Below are 20,743 nucleotides of genomic sequence, written 5' to 3' on the forward strand. Positions count from 1 at the left end.
TCTTCCCTGGGACTCTGGATGGACCCCAGGGGCAGAGAGGCCCCCCAAGCACCCAAAGGCAGGCTTTTATCAATGAGTAGTACAATAGTTTGTAAAGAGGCAGCTAGGCCCCTTCCTGACTAGCCCGGGGCCTCACCCCCCCCCCCTCCCCTGCTGCGCACATGCATGCCCTTTGACACACATGTTGTTCTCAGCCCCTCCACCTCCACATATATACACACCAATACTCACATTGTTCTTCACTTTCTGCTGCTCAACCACTTCCTTGAGCTCGGTGGCCTCCTTTTCCAGACACCACACCTGGGACTCTAGCTCCTTGAGGCTGAAGGGAAATAGTGGGGTCACTGCCAGGCTGAGGGCACAGAGCCCCGCATTCTTGTCTCAGGAGGGACCCTTCCTCTGCCTGGGCACCCACCTTTTCCAGGAGCACTCTGACTGCCTCATAGGGCACAAGCTTTCAAGGAAGACCAAGCAGCTACCTGTTCCCCTCACTCATCCTGAGTGACCAGGGACCAGGGTGCAGAACCCAAAGGCCACCAAAGTCCCACCTGGCGACTATGGCCACTGAGACTGCAGAGATCCGGGCAGCCAAAGCGGCTATAGCAGGGATGGGCCCCGACAGTAGGGTTTTCGGGAAGCATTTTCCTCCAGTGAACCAAGCCCACTGCCTAATTACTGGCTCTTGATCAACCTGGTCTTGCTCTGTCCCCACAGAACTTGGCCCCTCTCAGAAGACACCTGAGCTGGAGACTCATGTGGCACTGTCACCTGCACACCCAGAGATTCAGTGTCACTATTCTCGGTAGCTCACTGGGTACAGTGGGACCATCCTTTGTCTAAAACCTAACTCTGCTGAGACCCAAGGGCTCCTCCCTCAGACCCCCAGATGCCACATGGTTGGCAAAATGTCAGTCCCATCTTTGCATGCTTCTCTCCAGATTATATGGTCCAGTGAGCTTTGTCCAATCTCATCATCCAGAAAGTGAAAAGCTGACATTAGAACTGTACTAGCAGTTCTAAAGAATGAGCTTCAGGTGGACACGTGGATATGTCATTAAGATTTAGGGCCAGGAAGGCCCCAGGGACATGTGAAATCTAAAGTCCAAAAGGGATAATGCTAACTTGAATGAGAACAACCAGAGCCACTCAGAAACTGAGAAAGAAGCCCTGCCGAGGACGCTCCTGCCAGAGGGCTGCCCCAGCCAGCAGACGGGGACATACAGATTTGTACTTCTTATTGTGGGCTCTGATAAAAAAACTTTTTGATAATCACCATCTAATGCATGTTAGAAATAAACACAATTACAGTGTGGGCCAAGCATGCTGGTTGTCCTGACCACCGTATCTGAGATTGGACAACCACTACATACTGCCTCACATATTTATTCCAAATACAGTCTGCATCTGGCCTTGAAGACAGTTGTTGACTTCTTGGATGTTGGTTTCAGGCCCACAGAACCTTGACCCCACCCTCACAACTCCTATATGAGATCCCTCATAGCTGTTCCCTCCAGCCCCTGCATTATGCAACAGCCTGCCTCAAGCAAACTACTCTAGGAGGGTCCCCAAAAGAACAAAGCCCTGAGAAGAAGACTCAGAAGGCTGCTCTCTGAGTTCTAGAATATCTGGGGCTAGATCTCTCATTTCCACTCCAAAACAGAATGACCTGGCCTAGACAAAACTTTAAGATAAATTGTCTGAGAAGGAAATAAAAAACCCAAGTTCTGCCAAACACATCTGCATGATGCAAAAAATTGGAATGAACCCAATGTGTACCATGACTAAAGTACCATAGGAATTCACTGTGCAGCCAGAATCTGACCTTAAATACAGAAAAAAACTAAACAAATACAACTTTTCTACCTCAACAAATACCATGAGAAACAAAGTTTCCCCAACCTTTCTGGAAGAAAAGGATACTGGGAAAGTAAGTTGGGAGAGGGTTTGGTTCTGGTGGCAAGGCATTTTGGACCCTCTGGGTAGCTAGCTTCCTTCCCTAGCCCCCAAACCCTGGAGCCTAAGGCTAGGGAACATGGGCCATGGACTAGGAGGCACAGGGGGGATGATTCACTGGCAGCAGCAGCCAGAACAAGAAACACCCTCCATTCACCTCCATATGGGTGTTCTGTGGACTCCTGGCCACAGCAGCCAGAGCTCACCTCTCAAGCCCATGGGCATCTGCTGAGGGACGCACACCCCAGGCAGGACACTGGCTCCCTGACTTGAGACACTTCACCCAGATGTTGGCTCTGGCTTTAACAACAGCAAACTGTCCCTGCACACTGCCTGGTGCTGGGCCAATACAAAGGGAAAACAAGGTCCGCCAACAGTGATGTTACCTCACAGACAACTCTTGGACTTGGTCAGCTCTGAAATATACTGACATCCCAAATTTGTGCAAAAAGCCTGGACCACCTCCCAGGTTCTCCATTCAGGGTATGTAACCATTTTTCCTATTTGATTTATGACTTGTCTTTAAAGTCTGGAGAGAGAGAGAACTCCCAACCAGCTCCCAATTGAGAGATGGATAGATGGCAGGAGGTGCCCCTGCTGAGGCACCAGACACTCTTCACACAGATGAGTCTTGCTCCTCCAAAAAAGGCAAGGAGCTATTTGCAAGGTTGCCTTCTTTCCTAACTAGGCCTATCCCCTGTCCTCAAAGTCACCAGAGGGAAGGGGAAAAGGCAGGGGCCTCTAAAAGGGGCTCCTGTGAGGGGAGCCGTGTGCCCCACTGAAAGTCCTGGCTCCCAGGGCCCTGGGCCACCATGTGCGGAGGCTGTAGCTCTCTACCTCCACTTACCGTGCCTGCTGCTGGTCGGCCTCCACTTGGCTAGCCTGGAACGAGAGAAAAAAAGCTCTCAATCACTATGAGACTCACCTCATTTGGCAACTAGTCAGGGGAAGAGGGATTTGCTCTCATCCATTTTACAAGGTGGTGATGGTGTTAGAGGAGCTGGGTCAGGACTCAGTGGCATTCTCTCTCCCCTCCTGTCGGCCCCGGGGAGGAGGTACCAGCTGACCTGGGCATCCTGGGCATCCCGGGCCTGGCCTGCCTCCAGCAGGACCTCGATGGACCGGATTCTCTCTTTGAGCTGTGAATTTTCTGCCCTGGACTCCTTGAGCTGCCCATGTAGACCACTCAGCTCCTCGCATTTGCTCTTCACCTCTGCCTCAGAGGACTGTAACTTGCTGTGCAGCTCTGGGTCAGAAGACAAGCAAGAATTTGTCAGGAATCAAGCACTCTGACCTTCCAATCATGGCTGCAAATGCCCGGGATGGACACCACACCTGCCCCTCAGCACACGGGCACCAAGGACTCATTCCCTTGCCTCCTCTGTGCACCTGGGAGTTGAAGACTTACTTCTGACCCCTGGGATGTCTTATTAGCTATTGGAGAAAGCCAAATCATGGCTTTGTTCTCGAAGACTCGGTATGGTAGAATAAAATGCCCTCAGATCTCTCATGGGAAAATGATGAAAATCTAATTTCAGTTGCGGTTTCTAAAAATTTGTCCTCTAAGAGACTGGCTCATATTAGCTGAGACTAAGGGCAGGGTCCTTCTGGGGGTGTCCTCCCTCGATGACCTCAGATAAGTCCCATGGCTCTAAATGTCAGCCACGTGTCTATGACTCTTCAAAGTCCCAAAGCTCTGGTCTCATCCCCAAACCCAGGCTCAGCTGCCTGACACTTCCAAATGAAGCTCTGCTTAGGCAACTCGAATCCAGCACTTTGACCTCCCCATCACGGCTGCTCTGCTTCCCTGCACCTCCACCTCTCTCCCATCTTCGAGGCCTGTGGATTCCACATTCATTGCTTGCCAAGTCCATCCCTCCCTCACCAGCACCTCTGTGACTATCTGGGCCCAGCCCTATTGCATTTTGGCCTGAATGACTACAAGAGCCTCATTCCTGGTTCCCTAGACCACTCCTGCCCCTCAAGTCCATTCTCCACCTAGCATCAGACCATCCAGAAGTACAAATGGGATCATACCAGCCCCGTCCCAAACTCTCTAAATACTTCCATTATTGAACACAGCACCCAAATGCTTCACAAAGAGGGTCACCCATCCGGCCCCACACACTGGTCACTTGCCTTCTTGCTTCAGTCACTTGCTGACCTTCTATTTCTTGGTCACATTCATTCCCAGTTGCGGGGGTCCTTTATTGATCATTCTGCCCCTTCCTTCCCATCATCCAGACCTCAGCTTAAACACCACCACCCAACTGCCCAATCTAAAGCCACACCTGGCCCAAGAGAGCAGCGGTCAGCAAACCAAGCCCATTGGCCACACATTTTTGTACATAAAGTTTTACTGAAACGCAGCCAGGCCTATCTGTTTATATATTGTCTGGGGCTGCTTTTGCACTATGACAGCAAAGCTGAGCAGTTGTGACAGATAACATCTGGCCCTTAAAACCAAAAATACTTACTACCTGGCTCTTCAAGGAAAACAGCTTGCCAGCCTGGCTCTAGGTCATGCTATCTGAAGTCTGTAGAGCAACATGCGGTCTGACCCTTTTGACATGTGTCTACCTACCTATGTCTGTCCCTCCTGCTAGAATGTTGCCCAGGTGCCCACTGCTTCACTCCTGGCCATGCCCTGGATGCCCATAGCAGTGCTCAGGAAATACTGGTGAGCAAGTGACCATCAAGCTGTCACTGACATTGTTTTCTTTCTCTAGGGGCCCTTGGTGCCCCCAACTTTGCCATCCTCTCCCAATTGCAAAGCAGATCTGTGAGCACAGGGGGACCTAAGGTCCACCTTCAAAACCTGGCCTCTTGAGCTAACTGACTTGGGAGAGCCAGAAAGGTCCAGAAGTCAGCTGAAAAACCCAGCAATGATCTCAGGAGCACCTCAGTCCCCTACAGCCATGGCTCCAGGTGGGGCTCCACAACAAACAAGGTTGGAAATAGCAGCACTGTTGGCCACCACTCTGCCCTCAAAGTCCCCCGCCCCCCACATCCTGCCTTCATAAACTCCATCCCCTCACCCAGCCCTCACAAACTCCACCCAAATCCAGCTCTCCCATAGGGGTAAGCCTCACTCCTGCACCTTGTCTGTCCCAACAGGGCATAATTCCTGCCTTACAGATTAACAGGACTGGCCCACTTGATGGGTTCTGGCTCTGGCGCAAACCCTACCAGCCAGCTGCTGCTGCTGTTCATGGGCCTTCTCAGCATCTGCCCGAAGGCTGGCATGGCTGGTCTGTGAGCGGCAAAGCTCCCGGCTGACCTCGTCCAGACGCTTCTGCAGGGCCTCCTCACTCTCCTTGTGAGATGCCTGGGGAGTGGGCAGAAAGAAAAGGGCCATGTGTATACAGAAGGGAGGCCAGACCCTCAGCGAGCTCTGAGGTTGCACAGAACACCCTGCCATCCATCCCAATGACTTTTATACAACCCATATGGATTTCTAAAGTCAGTTTATCCACTGGAAAAAAAGAGGAGGCTATACCAACCCTAGCCCTTGAAGAGCTGGTTCAAGGGTGAAGGGGTCTCAGGTAAAGAAGGACAGGCACAAAAAGGAAAAAAAACATTTTCATTTCGGCATGGAACAGAGATGCTTCCTACAACTTTACCCCCCCCCCCCCCATCTAACTTGGAGATTTTCTGAGTGGGCCCTTGTACAGTTAATATTTACTGAGCTCTTTTTCTATGCAAGGCACTGTTCCAGGCACTGTATATGTGTCACATAGTTAATCCCCAGCCACTCCATGAGACAGAAACCACTGTCATGCCTATGTTATAGATGGGGAAACAGAGGCTCTTAAAGCCCACAGCAGACACCGGGTGCCTCAATGTCAACACCATGCCCTGGTCTCTTTCACCATCCGCGGCCAGCCACTCCCAAAATCTTTGGTATCAAGAGGGGAAAGAATGAATCCCCTAGTGTGGCTGGAGGCTGAGGAAAAGTACCCAGAGGCCAGGGCAGGAGATGCTCAGAGTCTAGGGCTTACTGATAAGAGCCAGGACCAGGCCTTGCCCTAGGCTGGGTCATTAGAAATGATACCTGGTGCCCTGGTCGGTTTGGCTCAGCAGTAGAGTGTCAGCCCATGGACCAAAGAGTCGTAGGTTTGATTCCAGCCAAAGGCATGTACCTCAGTTGCAGTTCACCCCCGGCCCTGGTGGGGGTCGTGTGGGAGGCAACCAGTTGATGTGTCCCTCTCATGTGAATGTTTCTCTCTCTTTCTCTCCCTTTCTCTCCCTCCCACTCTATCTGAAGACAAATAGAAAAATATCCTCGAGTAAGAATTAAAAAAAAAAAAATTTGACACCTGAAATGGCAATACCCATTAGAGCAGTGGTTGTAGCCCCAGAAGCATTAGAACCATCCGAGAGCCTTTAAAAACTAATCATGGCTATGCCTACCCCAGCAGTTCTCATTTCACTAGTCTGGGTAGACCTGCTTTACATGAAAATCAGTAAACAAAAAATTACCTACCTTGATTCCAATCTGAACAATCCAAACCATTGTTTATTTAGCCATATTCCTTTTTCATCTCTTGTATACATACAAACACCAGTCTTACAGTTTTGTTTGTCATTCTAGTCCCTTCCACAAGACAACCTCATTGCCCTATGTGCTATAACTAGCTTCAATGACTAAGCAGAAAAAGGGCCCAAAGTCCTTCAGGACAGCAGGATTTCCTTATTACCCAGAAAAGTTAAATAAAAAGCAGGCATGATATTAAGGCTAACCACACCCTGTCACCTGACCCAAAATAGGCCAGCCGGGCGATCCAGAAGTCATTGGGCCAACAGGCAGCTGAAGGGTCACACTAGATGTTCCCCAGTGCACTTTGGGGACAGGGGAACAATCTTCCTTCCTCTGAAGAAAGGGCATCCTCCTGGAAAAGCAAGAGCTTCCAGGCTATATCTACAGGCTGAGAAGGAAGAACACTCACCCAGCCTTGAAGCCAAAGGTTGCTAATGTTAGTTTGGATGGCTATTGCCAGAGCTGTGGTACCAGAGGTGGTAGCGAGTGTGGGAGAACAAACACAGCTCTGGAGCTAGACCCACAGGTTGAAATCTTGACTCTATGTGAACTTGGGAATAGTTGGTTTAACTTCTCTGTTCCTTGAATTTCCTTATGGGTAAATTCCAGATAGTAACAGAACTTACCTCATAGGGTTACAATAAGAATGAGCTAAGTTAATGCTTATAAAGTGCTTAGAACAATGCTAAGCACATAGAAAGCACTCATTCGAAGCTAGCAAGCTATCACTATTATTCATGAGGCCAAGGTTGAGGGTTCCAGCTCCAGAATTGCCTGAGCCTCCAGCTATCAGTCATAGCTGAGAAGGCACGATTCTGTGTAGCTGGGCAAGCCCTGGCCTGTCCCTGCTACGCACACAGGCTTGGTGGGCAGGATGAACAGGGCACTGAGGTGGTCACCACTCCCGACTCACCTGCAACTGCAGGACCTGCTTCTCAAAAGCAGCTGTTTTGGCCTCCAGAACTTTCCGCTGCTGCTCCTCTTGCCGTGCTGCCTCCGACTTCTCCACCAGCTCCTTGCTGACCTTGCTAAGCTCCTGCCGGAGCTTTGCCAGCTCCGCATTCTGCCTGCAAGATAGTCACCAGCCCCCAACTGACAGACAGAAGAGGGCTTGAGTCAGCTACTGCCAGCCCCGAGAACTGCCCCTGGCTGACTGGGCTGACTGGGACTGTGCTATTAGCCTTCCCTCCAGGGCACCTGCTCTTTCCTAAGTAGCTGCCTGAGTCTTTAGTTGTAGCGCCTCTTGCATTATCAGCCAGGTGTGTGCACCAGAGAGAGCAAATACAAAACATGCACTAAAGCCTAGCTGGTGTGACTCAGTGGACTGAGCATTGCCCCATGACAGAGAGGTCCTGATTTGATTCCCTGTCAGGGCACATGTGCAGGTTGTGGGCTTGATCCCCAGCAGGGGGCGTGAAGGAGGCAGCCGATCAATGTTGCTCTCTCATAGCGATGGTTCTCTCTAAAAAAAAAAGGAAAGTGTACTAAAATATCCCATGGGTGCCATTCCCAGACATCTGGAAATTCAGATAGAAAAAAGGCAAGATATTATTTTCCTCATTGCCAACCAGGATCCAAACAGCCCTAGAATGCAGGCTGCCTTGCCTCAACACCCCTGCAGGGCTGAGGGAAACAGCCCATTGGAGTCCATGTGACCCGTTTTACTGGAGGCCACCCGTAGTAGGAGACTGAGGCACTTTACAAAACAGATTTCAACACTGCACAGAAGGTGGGTAGGTCTCAGGATCAGGGAGAAGTTCAGGAGGGAAGGAAGGACTTAATTCACAGGAAAAGAGAGCACCTCAACACCTGCCTTTCCTAGTGTGAGGAGGTAATCAACATGCCGGCCTCCTTCACTAGACACCTCTTCAAGACAAGACCGACGGTCCAGCCAAGGGATAGCACCAGACAAGACAAAGGGACAGATAACACTATCCACAACCCTGAAAGGCAGGAAAGCTGGCCAAGACCAGCTCTGTCTGCTGCTAGGGTTGGGTAGGGGGAAGTATCCCACCTTTGGACTTGGGTTTCCTTCTCTGTACCAGGGAGGACATCCAAAGCCCTCTGGGGGGCTGTCTGCTCATGCTTACAGTACCAAGATTCAAGACTGGAGAGCTCACAGGGAAGGCTGTCTCTGGGACCCTGGATTAAGATGGGAAGCTGGGTGGGCGGCCCCTTGGGATTGATCTGCAATTCTGGGAAGGCTTAGGAACATCCATCCCCCATGGGCAGAGCTTCCACACACTGACAGAGTCAGTACCTGCCACCTCAGAGTGACAGTTCTCCATGATTTGGAGCTTTAGGATGGAGGCCACAGCAAATTCTACATGACTGAGGAAGCCACAATGTTCCTCCATCCCCGTGTTCACCTTCTGCTTGTGGCTGCTGAGAAGAAACTGACATAAAACTCCAACCTGCGACGGGCCAGGGTGATGATAAAGATGTGTTCACACGCATACCCAAAGGGGACCTCCAGAGACAAGAAACCAGCTAGGGAAGGTAGCCTTCAGATCTCACTTCATGCCAGGAGGGCCACCAGCAAAGCATGTGTGGGCACTGATTTCCCTCCCTGGTCTAGATCTCAGGCCAACATTGTCCTCTCGACTTCCAACCCACTGAGGATGCCTGTATTCTCTGCCTCAGTCAGTTCTTCTCTTGGCAAAAGAAAATGCTCTGGGGATAATGCTGACCCCAGAAATTCCCTTCAGGATGCTTCAGGACAAGGGAAGGGAAAGAAATGTGAATCAAAAATGTAGGAGGGCTTCCTCCAAGCCAGCCTGTTGAAACTGTAATGCTCAAACTAATAATCAGAAGAATGCCAAAGTGTCCTTAACATGGTGAGGCTCCATGCTACCCTCTGGGGTTGGCCCACTTGCTGAGAACTTCCAAAAATTTCAGCTCCTGAGAGGCAACATTGAGGATCAAGAACTCTGCTAAGCAGACTCGGCCGGTGTGCTGTGAAACAGTACTTATCACCAATGCATCGAAAGCAAATGTACTCCCAGCACAGGAGACATCATTCCCAGAGGAGAATCAGACACTCAGGCCCACAGCAGGTCCCTACACCACATCAAACTCTGATCTTGGACAATCCACTTGGCCTTGATACTGTAGGTCACAATCAGTTTTTAAAAGCCTCAAATCAGGATGTTGTATAGACATGGAAAAAGGAAAGCAGATACCAGCAACAGCCAGGACCCGAGGGGCACTTGATCACATGGACAAGGGCATGTTGGAGGTCACCTCTCCCTACAGCCTGAATACATGAGAGGATGCCAGTTATGCATTAGAAGGTTCAACCACTCAGAACCAGACAAGAGATGGAGGATGAGGATGGAGCACCAAATGGGGAGTGCAGAAGTGCACAGCCAGCCCCAGATCCAGTAAGAAACTAGAGTGCACCCGCTGCAGCCTTGCAGGAGGCTCAGAGACCCTCCCCAGCTCTGGAGTGCCCCAGGGCTGTGCTGTTGCAGAGTCTGATTGGGAGCACTGAGCTTACTTGCTCTCCACCTGGCTTGTGGCTTGGTTCAAGGCGTCTCTCAGGATGGAGTTCTCTTGCTGCAGACGGGCCAGCTGTGTGTTGGGGCCATTCTCCAGTTGCTCCTGAAGAGTTCGGATCTAAAAATCATTGATGGGGTGTCAGAGTGCTACTTGGCCTGACAGAGAGCACTGACTTCTGGAGCAAAGTTAGTGAGATCACAGCCTACAGACAAAACCCCCGAGGGTTCCACTTCTCCACACAAGGTGGGCAGGACCCCTAAGAACAAGGGGTCTGAAAACTGACCAGCTCTAGCAGCAGGAGCTTAGGGCCAAGACTGACTCCCAGTCACACACCTCTCTCCTCTGCCTCCCAGATTATGGCCTCCAGGCAGCAAAGTGCTCAGCCCAGATTCCCAGACATGCTCCACACACGCTGCCTCTTAGGTCTGAGACAAAGGACACAGCCACAGCCATGGCCTACAACTACCTCAAGGAAGCCTCGGTTCCTGCCCTCTGGCCTCCTATGGTCCACCATGAGCAGAGCACAGGTTTAGGAAGATTAGGCCCAGGGCTTATGCAGGCCAAGCTGGATGGGCCCTTCCCCAGCCCCATTCCAGAGCTGTGAGGTTTTTAGAACTTTTGCTATAGGTGATCCTCCTACCTCAAGTGGAAAAGTCAAAGCCAGCATTACACTAGGGTCACATGGAGGCTGAAAACTTGACCCACCGGCACCCAGGAGACAAGACACAGGGCTGGCCACTTGGGACCAGACTGTTTTCAAAAAGTGCTCTTTAAAATGTATGTTACATTTTCCCAGTTAGTAATATTAAACACACACGGTAGGCTGGCTGCTACTACTTGGCCAGATAAAATAGCCGTTTCTTCTAAAAACGAACCAGATTCTATAGAACACCCCTCTTCCCCCCGCTCCAAGGGCATCCTCAACTGCCTTTGGGGAACCACTCTAGCCCTCCTTGTTCTCTAATCGTGCCACACCACTACCCACCTTGCCCTGCAGCTGTTGCACCTCCTTCATGTGCTCCCGGTAGCTGGCCTGCATTCGAGCCTGCACAGCTGTGATCTCCTGCTCCCTGGCCACCAGTTGCTTTTTCACCTTGGCCTCCCCAGCTGCTGCCTTGGCCTTTTCTGCTGCAAGCTCCTGGAGAAAACAGAGGGCAGAGGACCAGTTAGGCAAGAGCAAAAGCTTATCAGGTAGAACCAAGATCATCAGAACCTATAGCATCAGCTGGGACTAGGATGAGGGCTGGGAGGAGCTTCAGATCAGAGCCAAAACACTCAGAGTCTGTACTGAGTTCTCAGACAGACTCACACCAGTCATAGCAGACAGCAAGCAGGAGATAAGAGGTTACTAGAAAACCCTGCTGGCCTGACCAGTTAAGGGCTGGATGTCAGGCCTCGGCCACAATGGATGTGGTGGACATAGGAAAGAGCTGAGTAAGTACAGCATGCTCTCCCTGGGCTCTCCAGAGACGCTGGCTCAGCCTGCGGGGATTACAACACTACAATCGGCTTGGTCCCTGATATCCAGGCCCCAGAATGCCTGCCTCTCGTGAGTACCTTTGTCAGGGCTGACACAGCTCCAAGTTTTCATGGCTGAGGTGAGGACATGGTTAACTGCCTGTCCTGCCATGGCTGGGTGTTCAGCCCCACTCCTGGAGAGCCTGGGTCTGTGTGGGCAGTCACTCAGTCCTCCACCCCAGCCCAGGGAAATGTCTACTCTAAGCAGTATCAGATGCCATGATTAACACAGGATGTTGGGCCTTGGGTAGGGGCAGAGTACCAGGTGGGAAGGATAAGCTGAGGGAGAGGAGCTGGCTGGAATCTGTCACCCCAGAAAGAATGGCAGTGGATGTAAGCCTTGTGGAAACAAGGAATCACAGTACGAGGAAGGGTTGATGGCATGAGGTCCAGACTCAGGACCACTTCATTATCTACAGAAATGGGAGGGGAGGGTGACACTGTGTGCACCCCCTGGGACAAGCAGTGTCTCATTCAAGTCTCTCAGTAAGGTGAGGTTCTTGATCCCCAGTTTAAAGTTGAGACCGCTGACCCTTGGGAAGGAAATGATGTCCTAGGCTGGGGAGCAGCTATTAGTGGCAGAGGTGGTCTGGAACCTGGAACTGTGTGAGTCCACTAGGGTCCCAGAAAGTGGAAGAAACAAAAAGGTGCCCCATTCCTCTGGCTGGCCTGGCACCTCTAAAGAAGCAGGACAGGGCAACTTAGTGGGAATTCAAAGCTCCACCAAGCTTCCTCTAACACACATGCCCCCCTGCCAGCCCCACCAGCAAAACTCCACACACTAGCAACACGAGGAGACCCCTTCCAGTACAGGATCCAGACTCGAAAAAAGAAATCAAAGCTAAGAGAGACCCTAGAGCGCCCACAGAAACACCAGCAGCAGGTGGTGCAGCCACATGTGGGTCATCCTCCACCTATCTTTGCTGGCCCCACCTAAAGGACACCCAGAGGCTAGCACTGAGCATCTAGGAACAGCCTTCCCCATCCCAGGCATCCAATGGGGTCCCAAGGCCAGCAGAATTCAATGGGATTTCCCTTCCTTTTACCTCTGGGCTTTTTAAGGGGCAGACAAAGGCCAGCTTTTCCTCAGGGCATTTGTTTAGCCTTTCTTGGCTTTGTTTTCTTCTAAGAGCTCAGAATCCCAGGATTCCTCTTGCTTGTCAAATTCCTAATTCAGTTGCCAAGGGTCAGATTCATTTTCTTGAAAGGCATGCTCAGTGGTGGTGAAGAATGGAGGACTGAAGCCCAGTTTTCTTTGACTGGGCTGGAAGAGGAGGCTTGGCACCATCATAAGCACTGCTGGCTCAGAAATGGCACTCTGCCCTCCAGTCTAAGAGTGGGCCCTTCTGGGTGTGGGCTTCTAAGGCCTGCTGAGGCATTTACAGGAGACAGTTCCCATCAAAAAGGTCAGCCACCACCCAGCCGGTGTGGCTCATTGGTTGAGCGTCAACCCATGCACTAAGAGGTCGCCGGTTCGATTCCCAGCCAGGGCACATGCCCAGGTTGTGGGCCCAATCCCAGTAGGGGGCATGCAGGAGGTGGCCAATCAATGTTCTCTCTCATCGATGTTTCTATCTCCCTTTTTCTCTTCCTCTCTCGCTAAAATCAATAAAGACATAATATTTATTTTTTTATTTATTTTTGTTACAGATGTGTCTCCTTTTCCTCTCACTGATTCCCCCTTCCTCTCCCTCCCTGCCCTGTCCTCAGCTTTGTTATCCATGTCCACTGTTCATGCACACATGCATATAAGTTCTGTGGTTTATCTCTCCCCTACCACCCCCTCTTCTGGGGATTGTCGGTCTATACCCCACTTCCACATCTCTGGGACTACCCCATTCCTCAGACTGTTATGTTCATTATATTTCACAAATAAGTGAGATCATATGAAGCTTGTCTTTCTCTGTTTGGCTTGTTTCGCTTAGGATAATACTTTCCAGGTCCCTCCATGTCATCTCAAAGGATAAGAGATCTTTCTTTCTTACAGCTGCATAGTACTCCATAAGACAAAATATTTTTAAGAAAAGGGTCTGCCACTGCCCGGCCGGTGTGGCTCAGTGGTTGAGCATCAACCCATGCACCAAGAGGTCACCAGTTTAATTCCCGGTCAGGACTCATGTCCAGGTGTGGGCCAAATCCCCAATACGGGGCATGCAGGAGGCGGCCAATCGATGTTCTCTCTCATCGATGTTTCCATCTCTCTCTCTCTCTAAACAATAAAAATATATATTTTTTAAAAGGTCTGCCACCAAGAATATCTCCCACCCCACCTCTGGGAGCACACCTACCCTGACGGTCTCCTTGATTACATGAGGTTAGACCCCGATCTCCCAGGCTGAGAGAACACAGGATGGGGTTAAGTCCAGATCTTTGCCTCAGGACCGAGGTCCCATGACAGGGCACTTGGTGCCTGAGAAGACAACAGCCAGAAAAATGGTTTTCTAGAAGGGCTGCACCAAAGCCAAGCATGGTTCCTCGAACCCATGCACAGGGCCCAGAAGACTGTCAGAAAGCTAGGACAGAGCCTCGAGTGCCCAAGCCTGTTAACTCCTGCTAGCAGGTGCTTAAAACAGTCCTTGAGCCCAACTCTGCTGAGACTTCATCTATTTGCAAAACATGGATCTGTCACAGTGAACAATCCACAAGGACAAAAACATGTGGAGAAAAAACCAGATCCTATCCCTCTCACTAGCTCCTGTGAGGAATTAAGAGGAACTTCCACATTCCCAAAAATTTAGTTTCTGATATAACTTTCCTCAATGGTGCTGGGCTAGGAGATGTGACAAGAATGAAGTCAAGACATCAGCTCTGCCCAAAACTCTCAGCAGAGAAATGCAGGGACCTCATGCTCATGGGTTCCAGAAGCACAGGGAGGAAAGAAGACGATGCAAAAACCATCTGAGATATCCTGTTAGTTGGCCTTGAGTCTCAGTAGCCACTTGCTAACAGGTGACCTGCTAGGCTGAACAAGGTGGCCAGAGTCACCAGGGACAGATACAATGGCAGTAATGTATGACTGCTATGCTGAAACAAGAAAATGGGGGCTCTGCAAAAAGTCATGGGGAAGAGCAAATTGAGTCTTCAAGGAGAGGAAAAAAATTTCCAGCCAGTTCAGCAGTGAAGAGCATTTGAAGCTAATGTAAGAGCAGGAGGATAGGACCAGAGGAAGTGATAAAGGTACAGCACTTTGCAGAGCAGATGGAGATGGGAGACCAGAGGTGGTACCCAGGGTGCAGACTCGGGTCTGAAGATTAGGAGCCACTGGCAGAGCTTAAAGAGATCCTTGCAGGCTGCAGGGAGGAGGATGTAGTAGGGGAGGGAAGGCTGGATGCACCGTCAGACATCTCCTTGCCTTGAAGCCAAGGCATGGATTCCTGGAGGACGAGTAATGAAAGGCAAGGGCTTAACCCCTGTATATCTCATAGGCCGCTGCAGCTGGTAGCCAGGGAGATCTACCAGGAGGACTGGAAATGTATCTAGACCCGAGGAGAGTGTTTATAGATTAGCTGCCACTGTGGGTTTGGAAATCTCATGAAGCAGCCACCACTGAGGAAGAGCAGTAAGTGTCCAACAAAAGGGGTAGTGTCTAAGGGGCCTCATTCTAAAGAATGTACTTGCCCACGGTGGCTGGAGACACCAGCAACAGGGAAGAGAGAGGCCAGCATCACTATTAGAGATTGCACTGATTCACTCATCACACCTACAGCCCTTCCGAAATTCAAGGCGGCAGGCACAGTGAACTAGCCAAGCAACCACATAGCCAGTTGTGGGAACACTCACTCCTGCTTCTTCTTACTTGAACTTTACTTTAGGGATGTCAACAAATTTTCATAGGGATTTCTCAGTTTGTCCAGAAAGAAGATATGGAAGAATGGCTCCCCTAAACCACAGACTCTTAACCTGTGGTGTGCTTGTCGGCTGGCTCTCAGGAGAAAGGGCTCTGATTTGTATAGCCTGGACCACTTCCATGGTGTAAATTCCCCTAGCCTACGGCACATTACAGCATGTCTACCAGGAAGAGACATGTGTTATCAACTCATGGGAGCAGGGCAAATGGCTCCAGCCACCCTGCATTTAACCAACAAAACAAGATGGGCACGCGTGAAGGCCACACGTGGACAGTGTTGAGAGAGAGCCTCCGACATTCCCACCCTGTGCAGAAACTACCAAGCTCTAGTGAAGGCCACAGAGTCCTGCCTTTTTCTTTGCTTCTCCTGGGCAGAGCATTAACCAAGAGTTACCAACCAAAGGCTCATATTCTACTCCTGCCATTCCCCACCAAACAAACTTTGCCATTTGGCTCGGAGCCACATCCCTCTAATTTAGGACAGAAACTCAGGCTGCCTCATTTCTGATTCTTCTCAGACGAGCAGAAGGAGGTGTTCAGAGGAAGGAGTGAAGCCCAGACATTGTGGGGCATTCCAAGACCCAGGCTACCCCCTGCATCTGCTGCACCAGTGGAGGAGGCAGGTAGGCAGGGAAAGGGCAAGAGCAATGCTCAGTATTTTGCTGGGAAAACCTAGCCTATGGACTGGGGCACCAGAACTTTCTCCTCAGAAGGAAAGGGGAGAGCAGCCCCTTGTGCATGTGTCCTGATTCATCTGACTGTTGTTCACTAAGTACACATGTTACACACCAAGCCATTCAGCTGACACAAGGAGCCAGACTTTCCCTGCCTGATTATTCCAGACAGCAGAAAAGGGGGAAAAGCAGCACCCCCATGAGTTTTTGCTCCAATTCTTAAGGAAACAATTGTGGATCAACTGTGTCCATCGTCCTTTCAGGGTATATCCAGGGGTGGGGAACCTTTTTCTGACCCTTATAAATATCCAAGGGCCAGCTGGATATTTATAACATAATTCATGGGCCATACAATTATCAACTTAAAAAATTTGCCTGCTATATTTTGGTCAGGCTCATTTGGTGAGGCATGTAATGTTAGCTGGTATTGATTTTGCAGGCCTTATTATATGGCCCATGGACTGTCGTTCCCCACCCCTGCTGACAGCCCATCACTGTGGGACAAAAGGCCAGTGCTGTTATGGTCTACCCCCATCACACACGGAGGGCCCTAACCCCAACTTAACGACCTTGCATTCTGAGTCCTGAGAAGGGAGCCACCACCCCATGGAGCTCTGCAGGGGCTGTATAGGCCGGCCCAGGCTTCACAGTCACAGCACACACTGGCTTGAGGAGCAGTTACATTCAACAGGTCTGAGCAAGGAGCTGCAGTAGGGAGGCCAACCCCATGATCCAGGGGCAGCACTGGCTGTCGCCCAGGGTCTCTCAGCCATACCTTATTGAGTTCCCTCAGTTTGCTCTTGGCAACAGCCGCATCTTCCTGCTCTGTGGCCAGCAGCTTTTCCTTCTCTTCCAGTTGGCGTTTCAAAATCGCCACAGGGTCGCCCTTCTGAGTGGCCTAGAAATGTCCACAGAGCCACATTAACAAAGGGTACAGACAGATATTTGGTTTGTCCCCCCAACCCAGCAATCAGACTTGGACCCAGGAAAAGAGAAGTGTCCTGATGAAGTAGAAGCAGGAGCTTCAAGACAAGGAGGTTCCATCTTAACTCCAGACACTTCTGGGAGAAGGTACCCCTATCTTGGCCACCCAATCTGTAGAGCCTCCAGAATCCGTGTGCATAGAAGCTATTTGGCAAAAGTGCTGGATCTTTGAGGTAGTTTTTAGGAGCATGGTGTTTCCCATTAATTCGGGTCAGTGGTAGCCAGGGCCTCTTCCTGCCCCAATAAGAGGCAGCGGCCATTGTTTTGTGTTCAGTGCCCACCCTTTAGACACTGTGTGTAGCCCATAAGCCTCTGGCTGAAGCATAGAAGCCATGGAAGGGGAAGTGTATTCTGGAGACAGTAGCCTGAGCTAAGTTCAAACCTCTCTCCTTGGAGAAGAGTGGTCATCCGGACCTTCTCCAGCCACTCACACCCAGGAAACCTCCCTCCAACCACCCAGCCTCCGTGCTCACTGAGTAAGCAGCTCCCTGTGACTACATGACACATCACAGCTCAGCAAGGGCCAAGAGAGGAGGAATCCCCACTGGCCTCTCAGGATACCCCCCAACATCTCTTACTACTAAGTTGCCATAAAATTCTCCATTCAAAATTAACTACAATTCCAACTCTGATTAAGGAACAAATATCTACCATGCAGCACCTTCCCGGTGGTAGCTCATTTGCCAAAGTACCAGAGACTGGGTGCCATCCTCTGAACTGGCCCCCAACAGAAAGAGGGAAGGTGCTTCTGGGCCCATCACAGGGTTCCCTCACATTTAGTGTGTCCCTACACAAATTCCTTCCTATACCTGGAGCCCTGGCCACAAACCAGCTGTGCCCCAGCTCCTGTGTTCCACTCCCAGGACCCCTGTAACTCAGAGCTCTGCCCTGGCTCTTTATGTTTCAGTGGCCCAGCCACAGCTGAGCTGTGGCTAAAGTCAAAGAATCTGCAGTGTCATTCATGCAGCCTCTGCTTGGGAAAGGGCAGCAGGTTCTGCCGAGAAAGGTAAGTGGAGGCTGTTCCCTGAGCAGCCTGGCATGACAGGTGTGGCCAGCCCCAGGACCAGGTAACCACTACAATTCACAGATCCCTGAGAGGGAGAGGGGAAGGGAAAAACCACCTAGACCAGCTGCAGAGGCCTCTGAATGTGGGCAGGGGAGTGTGGACCCACCTTATGCCAGGTGTCCTGAATGACACCAGCTTTCTCAGATAAGATCTCAATTAGCCGTTGGGCCTCGCCCTCGTTGAACACCATACTTCCGACCGTGGAGACCAGCGTCTTGTAGGGGAGGTAGAGAGGACTGTCGGTGTTCAGGGGCCCTGTGCACAGGGAAGGAGCAGGGACTTACACTCAGACATGAGAAACCAAGTGTGTCACATCCCGAGGCAGCAGGGGCTAGTCAGAGCTGAGGACTCAGTCCAGCTGCCTGAGGCATGGCTCTTCAACTTACAGTGGGTTTACATCCCAACAAACTCATCATAATTTGAAAACACCGTATAAGTCAAAACGCACAGCCTACCTTAAACGTGCTTAGAATACTTACAGTAGCCCACAGTTGGGCAAAGTCATCAAACACAGAGCCTATTTTATAATAAAGTGTTGAATATCTCATGCAATTTATTATGTGTATTGTTTTCAATTATCAAGTTGAAAGACTGTAGGTGGAACCATCGTCAGTCAGGAACCATCTGTACTCAGAAGTGGAATAAACTGCGGACCCTGCACAAAACTTCCTGACTATCTAAAAATAACCAAGGGAGAGGTCCCCAAGTAAACAAAGGTGGAGTTTTCCTGGGTTGGGGGTGATACCTCGCATCCTTATTATCAAAATGAGCAGAATTAGTCAAGGTAAAGGTGATTTTTCCTCCTTTCTCAGTCAAGATCCTTTTTTTCCCCTTTTTTCTCAGACAGCCTAGCAAGGCTCGCCAGTCATTCCCCACAACACAGATGCCCACAGCCACACCCCTGTGGTCATGGGAGAAGTACAGAAAGCAAGAGGCCCTGTCTCCAAGGTTGCTTCTCTGAGTCCCCCTAAAAAAGGAGGCTGCCTCCCACACATCCAGCTTCAAACACAATTTCCAGCTCTCCCTGGATGAGCGTTAGGCATGTTTTAGGAGAGGGAAAGCTGAGCTGGGTTCTTTCAGAACATGCCTGCCCATTCCTCAGTCCATCAGGGATCTCTAGGGGAGACAACCATTTGTCAAAAACCAATGGTCACTTCTGAAACACTCCTGATGCCACCCTCTGCAAAAAACTTTGCTTTCATCACAGACTCTCAAAGCAAGAAAGGATGAACTGAGATGCCCTGTCTGGTAGAAGCACTGCCTGAAATGCCCAAACAATTCCTTACAACTGAGGCTCAAATCCGCCCTACAGCTGAATGACAGGGCCAAAAATGAGCTGAAACCAAGAAAACAGTCTGACCTGCTGTGGCCCCTTTAGCTAGAGCCCACCTCACTGAGGACAATGAATGGGGAAGGTTTCCATAGCAACCCTAAATTCTCTGGCTTGTCACAATATTTTCATCACAAGTCAAAGCGTTTAGCATGATACCTTAATAAAAGGAATGTGGGACGTGGGTGAGCTGGTTGCTATGAGCACCTTCATTTTAAGAGCTTCTTACCTTGGTGAATCTCGAGATTAGAAATAACCATGGTGACATTAAAGGCCTAAGAGCTCAAGGGTGTCATGAAAATGGGTGGGTGAATGGGAGGAAGCATGCCCCCTTCAGCCTTCTATCTTTTCATTGAAATATACATATATAATATGAAATAATTTTAATGGTAAACTTATGAACACTAGAAAAATTTCTGAGTACAGCTAAACCAAAAACAAATAAAAACCACTCTTGAATTCACTATCGGGAGAGAACCCCACTGTTAGCATTTTTGTTTACGGGATTCCTGCTTTCCTCCCTCAGCCTGTAGACAGATGTTTGCTCTCAGTGTTTTCCAGAAGGAGGAGGACCACTCATTTCGAAGACACCACTGGAGTGAGACAGGGCAGACAGCCTCTCTGAAGCTGATCACTGCATAGACAATTTCCTGTCCTCACTCAGAAAGGTCTGCTACTGTACTGTCTGGTACACTGGCTACCAGACACTTGAAATGTGGCTAGTGTGAACTGAGGTGTGTTACAAGTGGGGGTATACTCTAGATTTCAAAGACTTCCTATAAAAAAAGTTAAATATCTGTCATAATTTTTTACATTGATTGTACACTGAAATTATAATATTTTGGATAAACTGGGTTAAATACAATATATCATTAAAATGAATTCTATTTTTTTCTTGTTTGCCTTTTTAAATGTGGCTACCAGGAAGTTTTAAATTCCATACATAGTACACACAAGTGGCTCACACTGTGTTTCTACTGGACAGGCCACTCTGCTCCTTTCCAGCCCTGGGGACCTTCAAAGCACTCCCTGCTAAAGTCCTGGCAGCCCTCTTCCCCAAAGGGGCCTCAGAGTGACTGGGGGCTCGGGCCTCTCTTGAAAGCTCTCCTTGAAGACCATCCTTCTAGGCCCCTAAAACCCCTAGTGCACTGCTGGGGTGAAGGGGACATCAAGGTAATGCAACTATACTTCACTGTGAAATGTCATTTCCTTCACAGGCATCACCCCAGTGGTTTAAACAAATGTGCATTCCCTCCTGGAGGTGTAGGAGAGATGGACTCCAAGACACCCGGTCCATAAACCGTTTGAGAGTACTCTGTGAGAGTGTCAT

At 50.1% G+C, this 20,743-nt stretch overlaps 1 protein-coding gene across 4 annotated transcripts in view; it reads right to left on the reverse strand.

The window, feature by feature from the left end:
• Window positions 1–20,743, reverse strand: part of RRBP1 (ribosome binding protein 1) — a 45,355-nt gene that overhangs the window by 10,597 nt on the left and 14,015 nt on the right. For all 4 annotated transcript variants that reach the window (XM_036245208.1, XM_036245206.1, XM_036245207.1 and 1 more), the window contains exons 2-10: window positions 18,190–18,338; window positions 16,809–16,931; window positions 10,980–11,132; window positions 9,993–10,111; window positions 7,407–7,560; window positions 5,143–5,281; window positions 3,021–3,199; window positions 2,801–2,835; window positions 232–322 (exon numbers count right to left, since the gene is read on the reverse strand). In XM_036245208.1, the coding sequence (XP_036101101.1) occupies window positions 232–322; window positions 2,801–2,835; window positions 3,021–3,199; window positions 5,143–5,281; window positions 7,407–7,560; window positions 9,993–10,111; window positions 10,980–11,132; window positions 16,809–16,931; window positions 18,190–18,338 (1,142 nt within the window). The remainder of the gene's footprint in view (window positions 1–231; window positions 323–2,800; window positions 2,836–3,020; window positions 3,200–5,142; window positions 5,282–7,406; window positions 7,561–9,992; window positions 10,112–10,979; window positions 11,133–16,808; window positions 16,932–18,189; window positions 18,339–20,743) is intronic.

This window comes from Molossus molossus, unplaced genomic scaffold, assembly GCF_014108415.1.
Source record: "Molossus molossus isolate mMolMol1 unplaced genomic scaffold, mMolMol1.p scaffold_m16_p_6, whole genome shotgun sequence".
Lineage (NCBI taxonomy): Eukaryota > Metazoa > Chordata > Mammalia > Chiroptera > Molossidae > Molossus > Molossus molossus.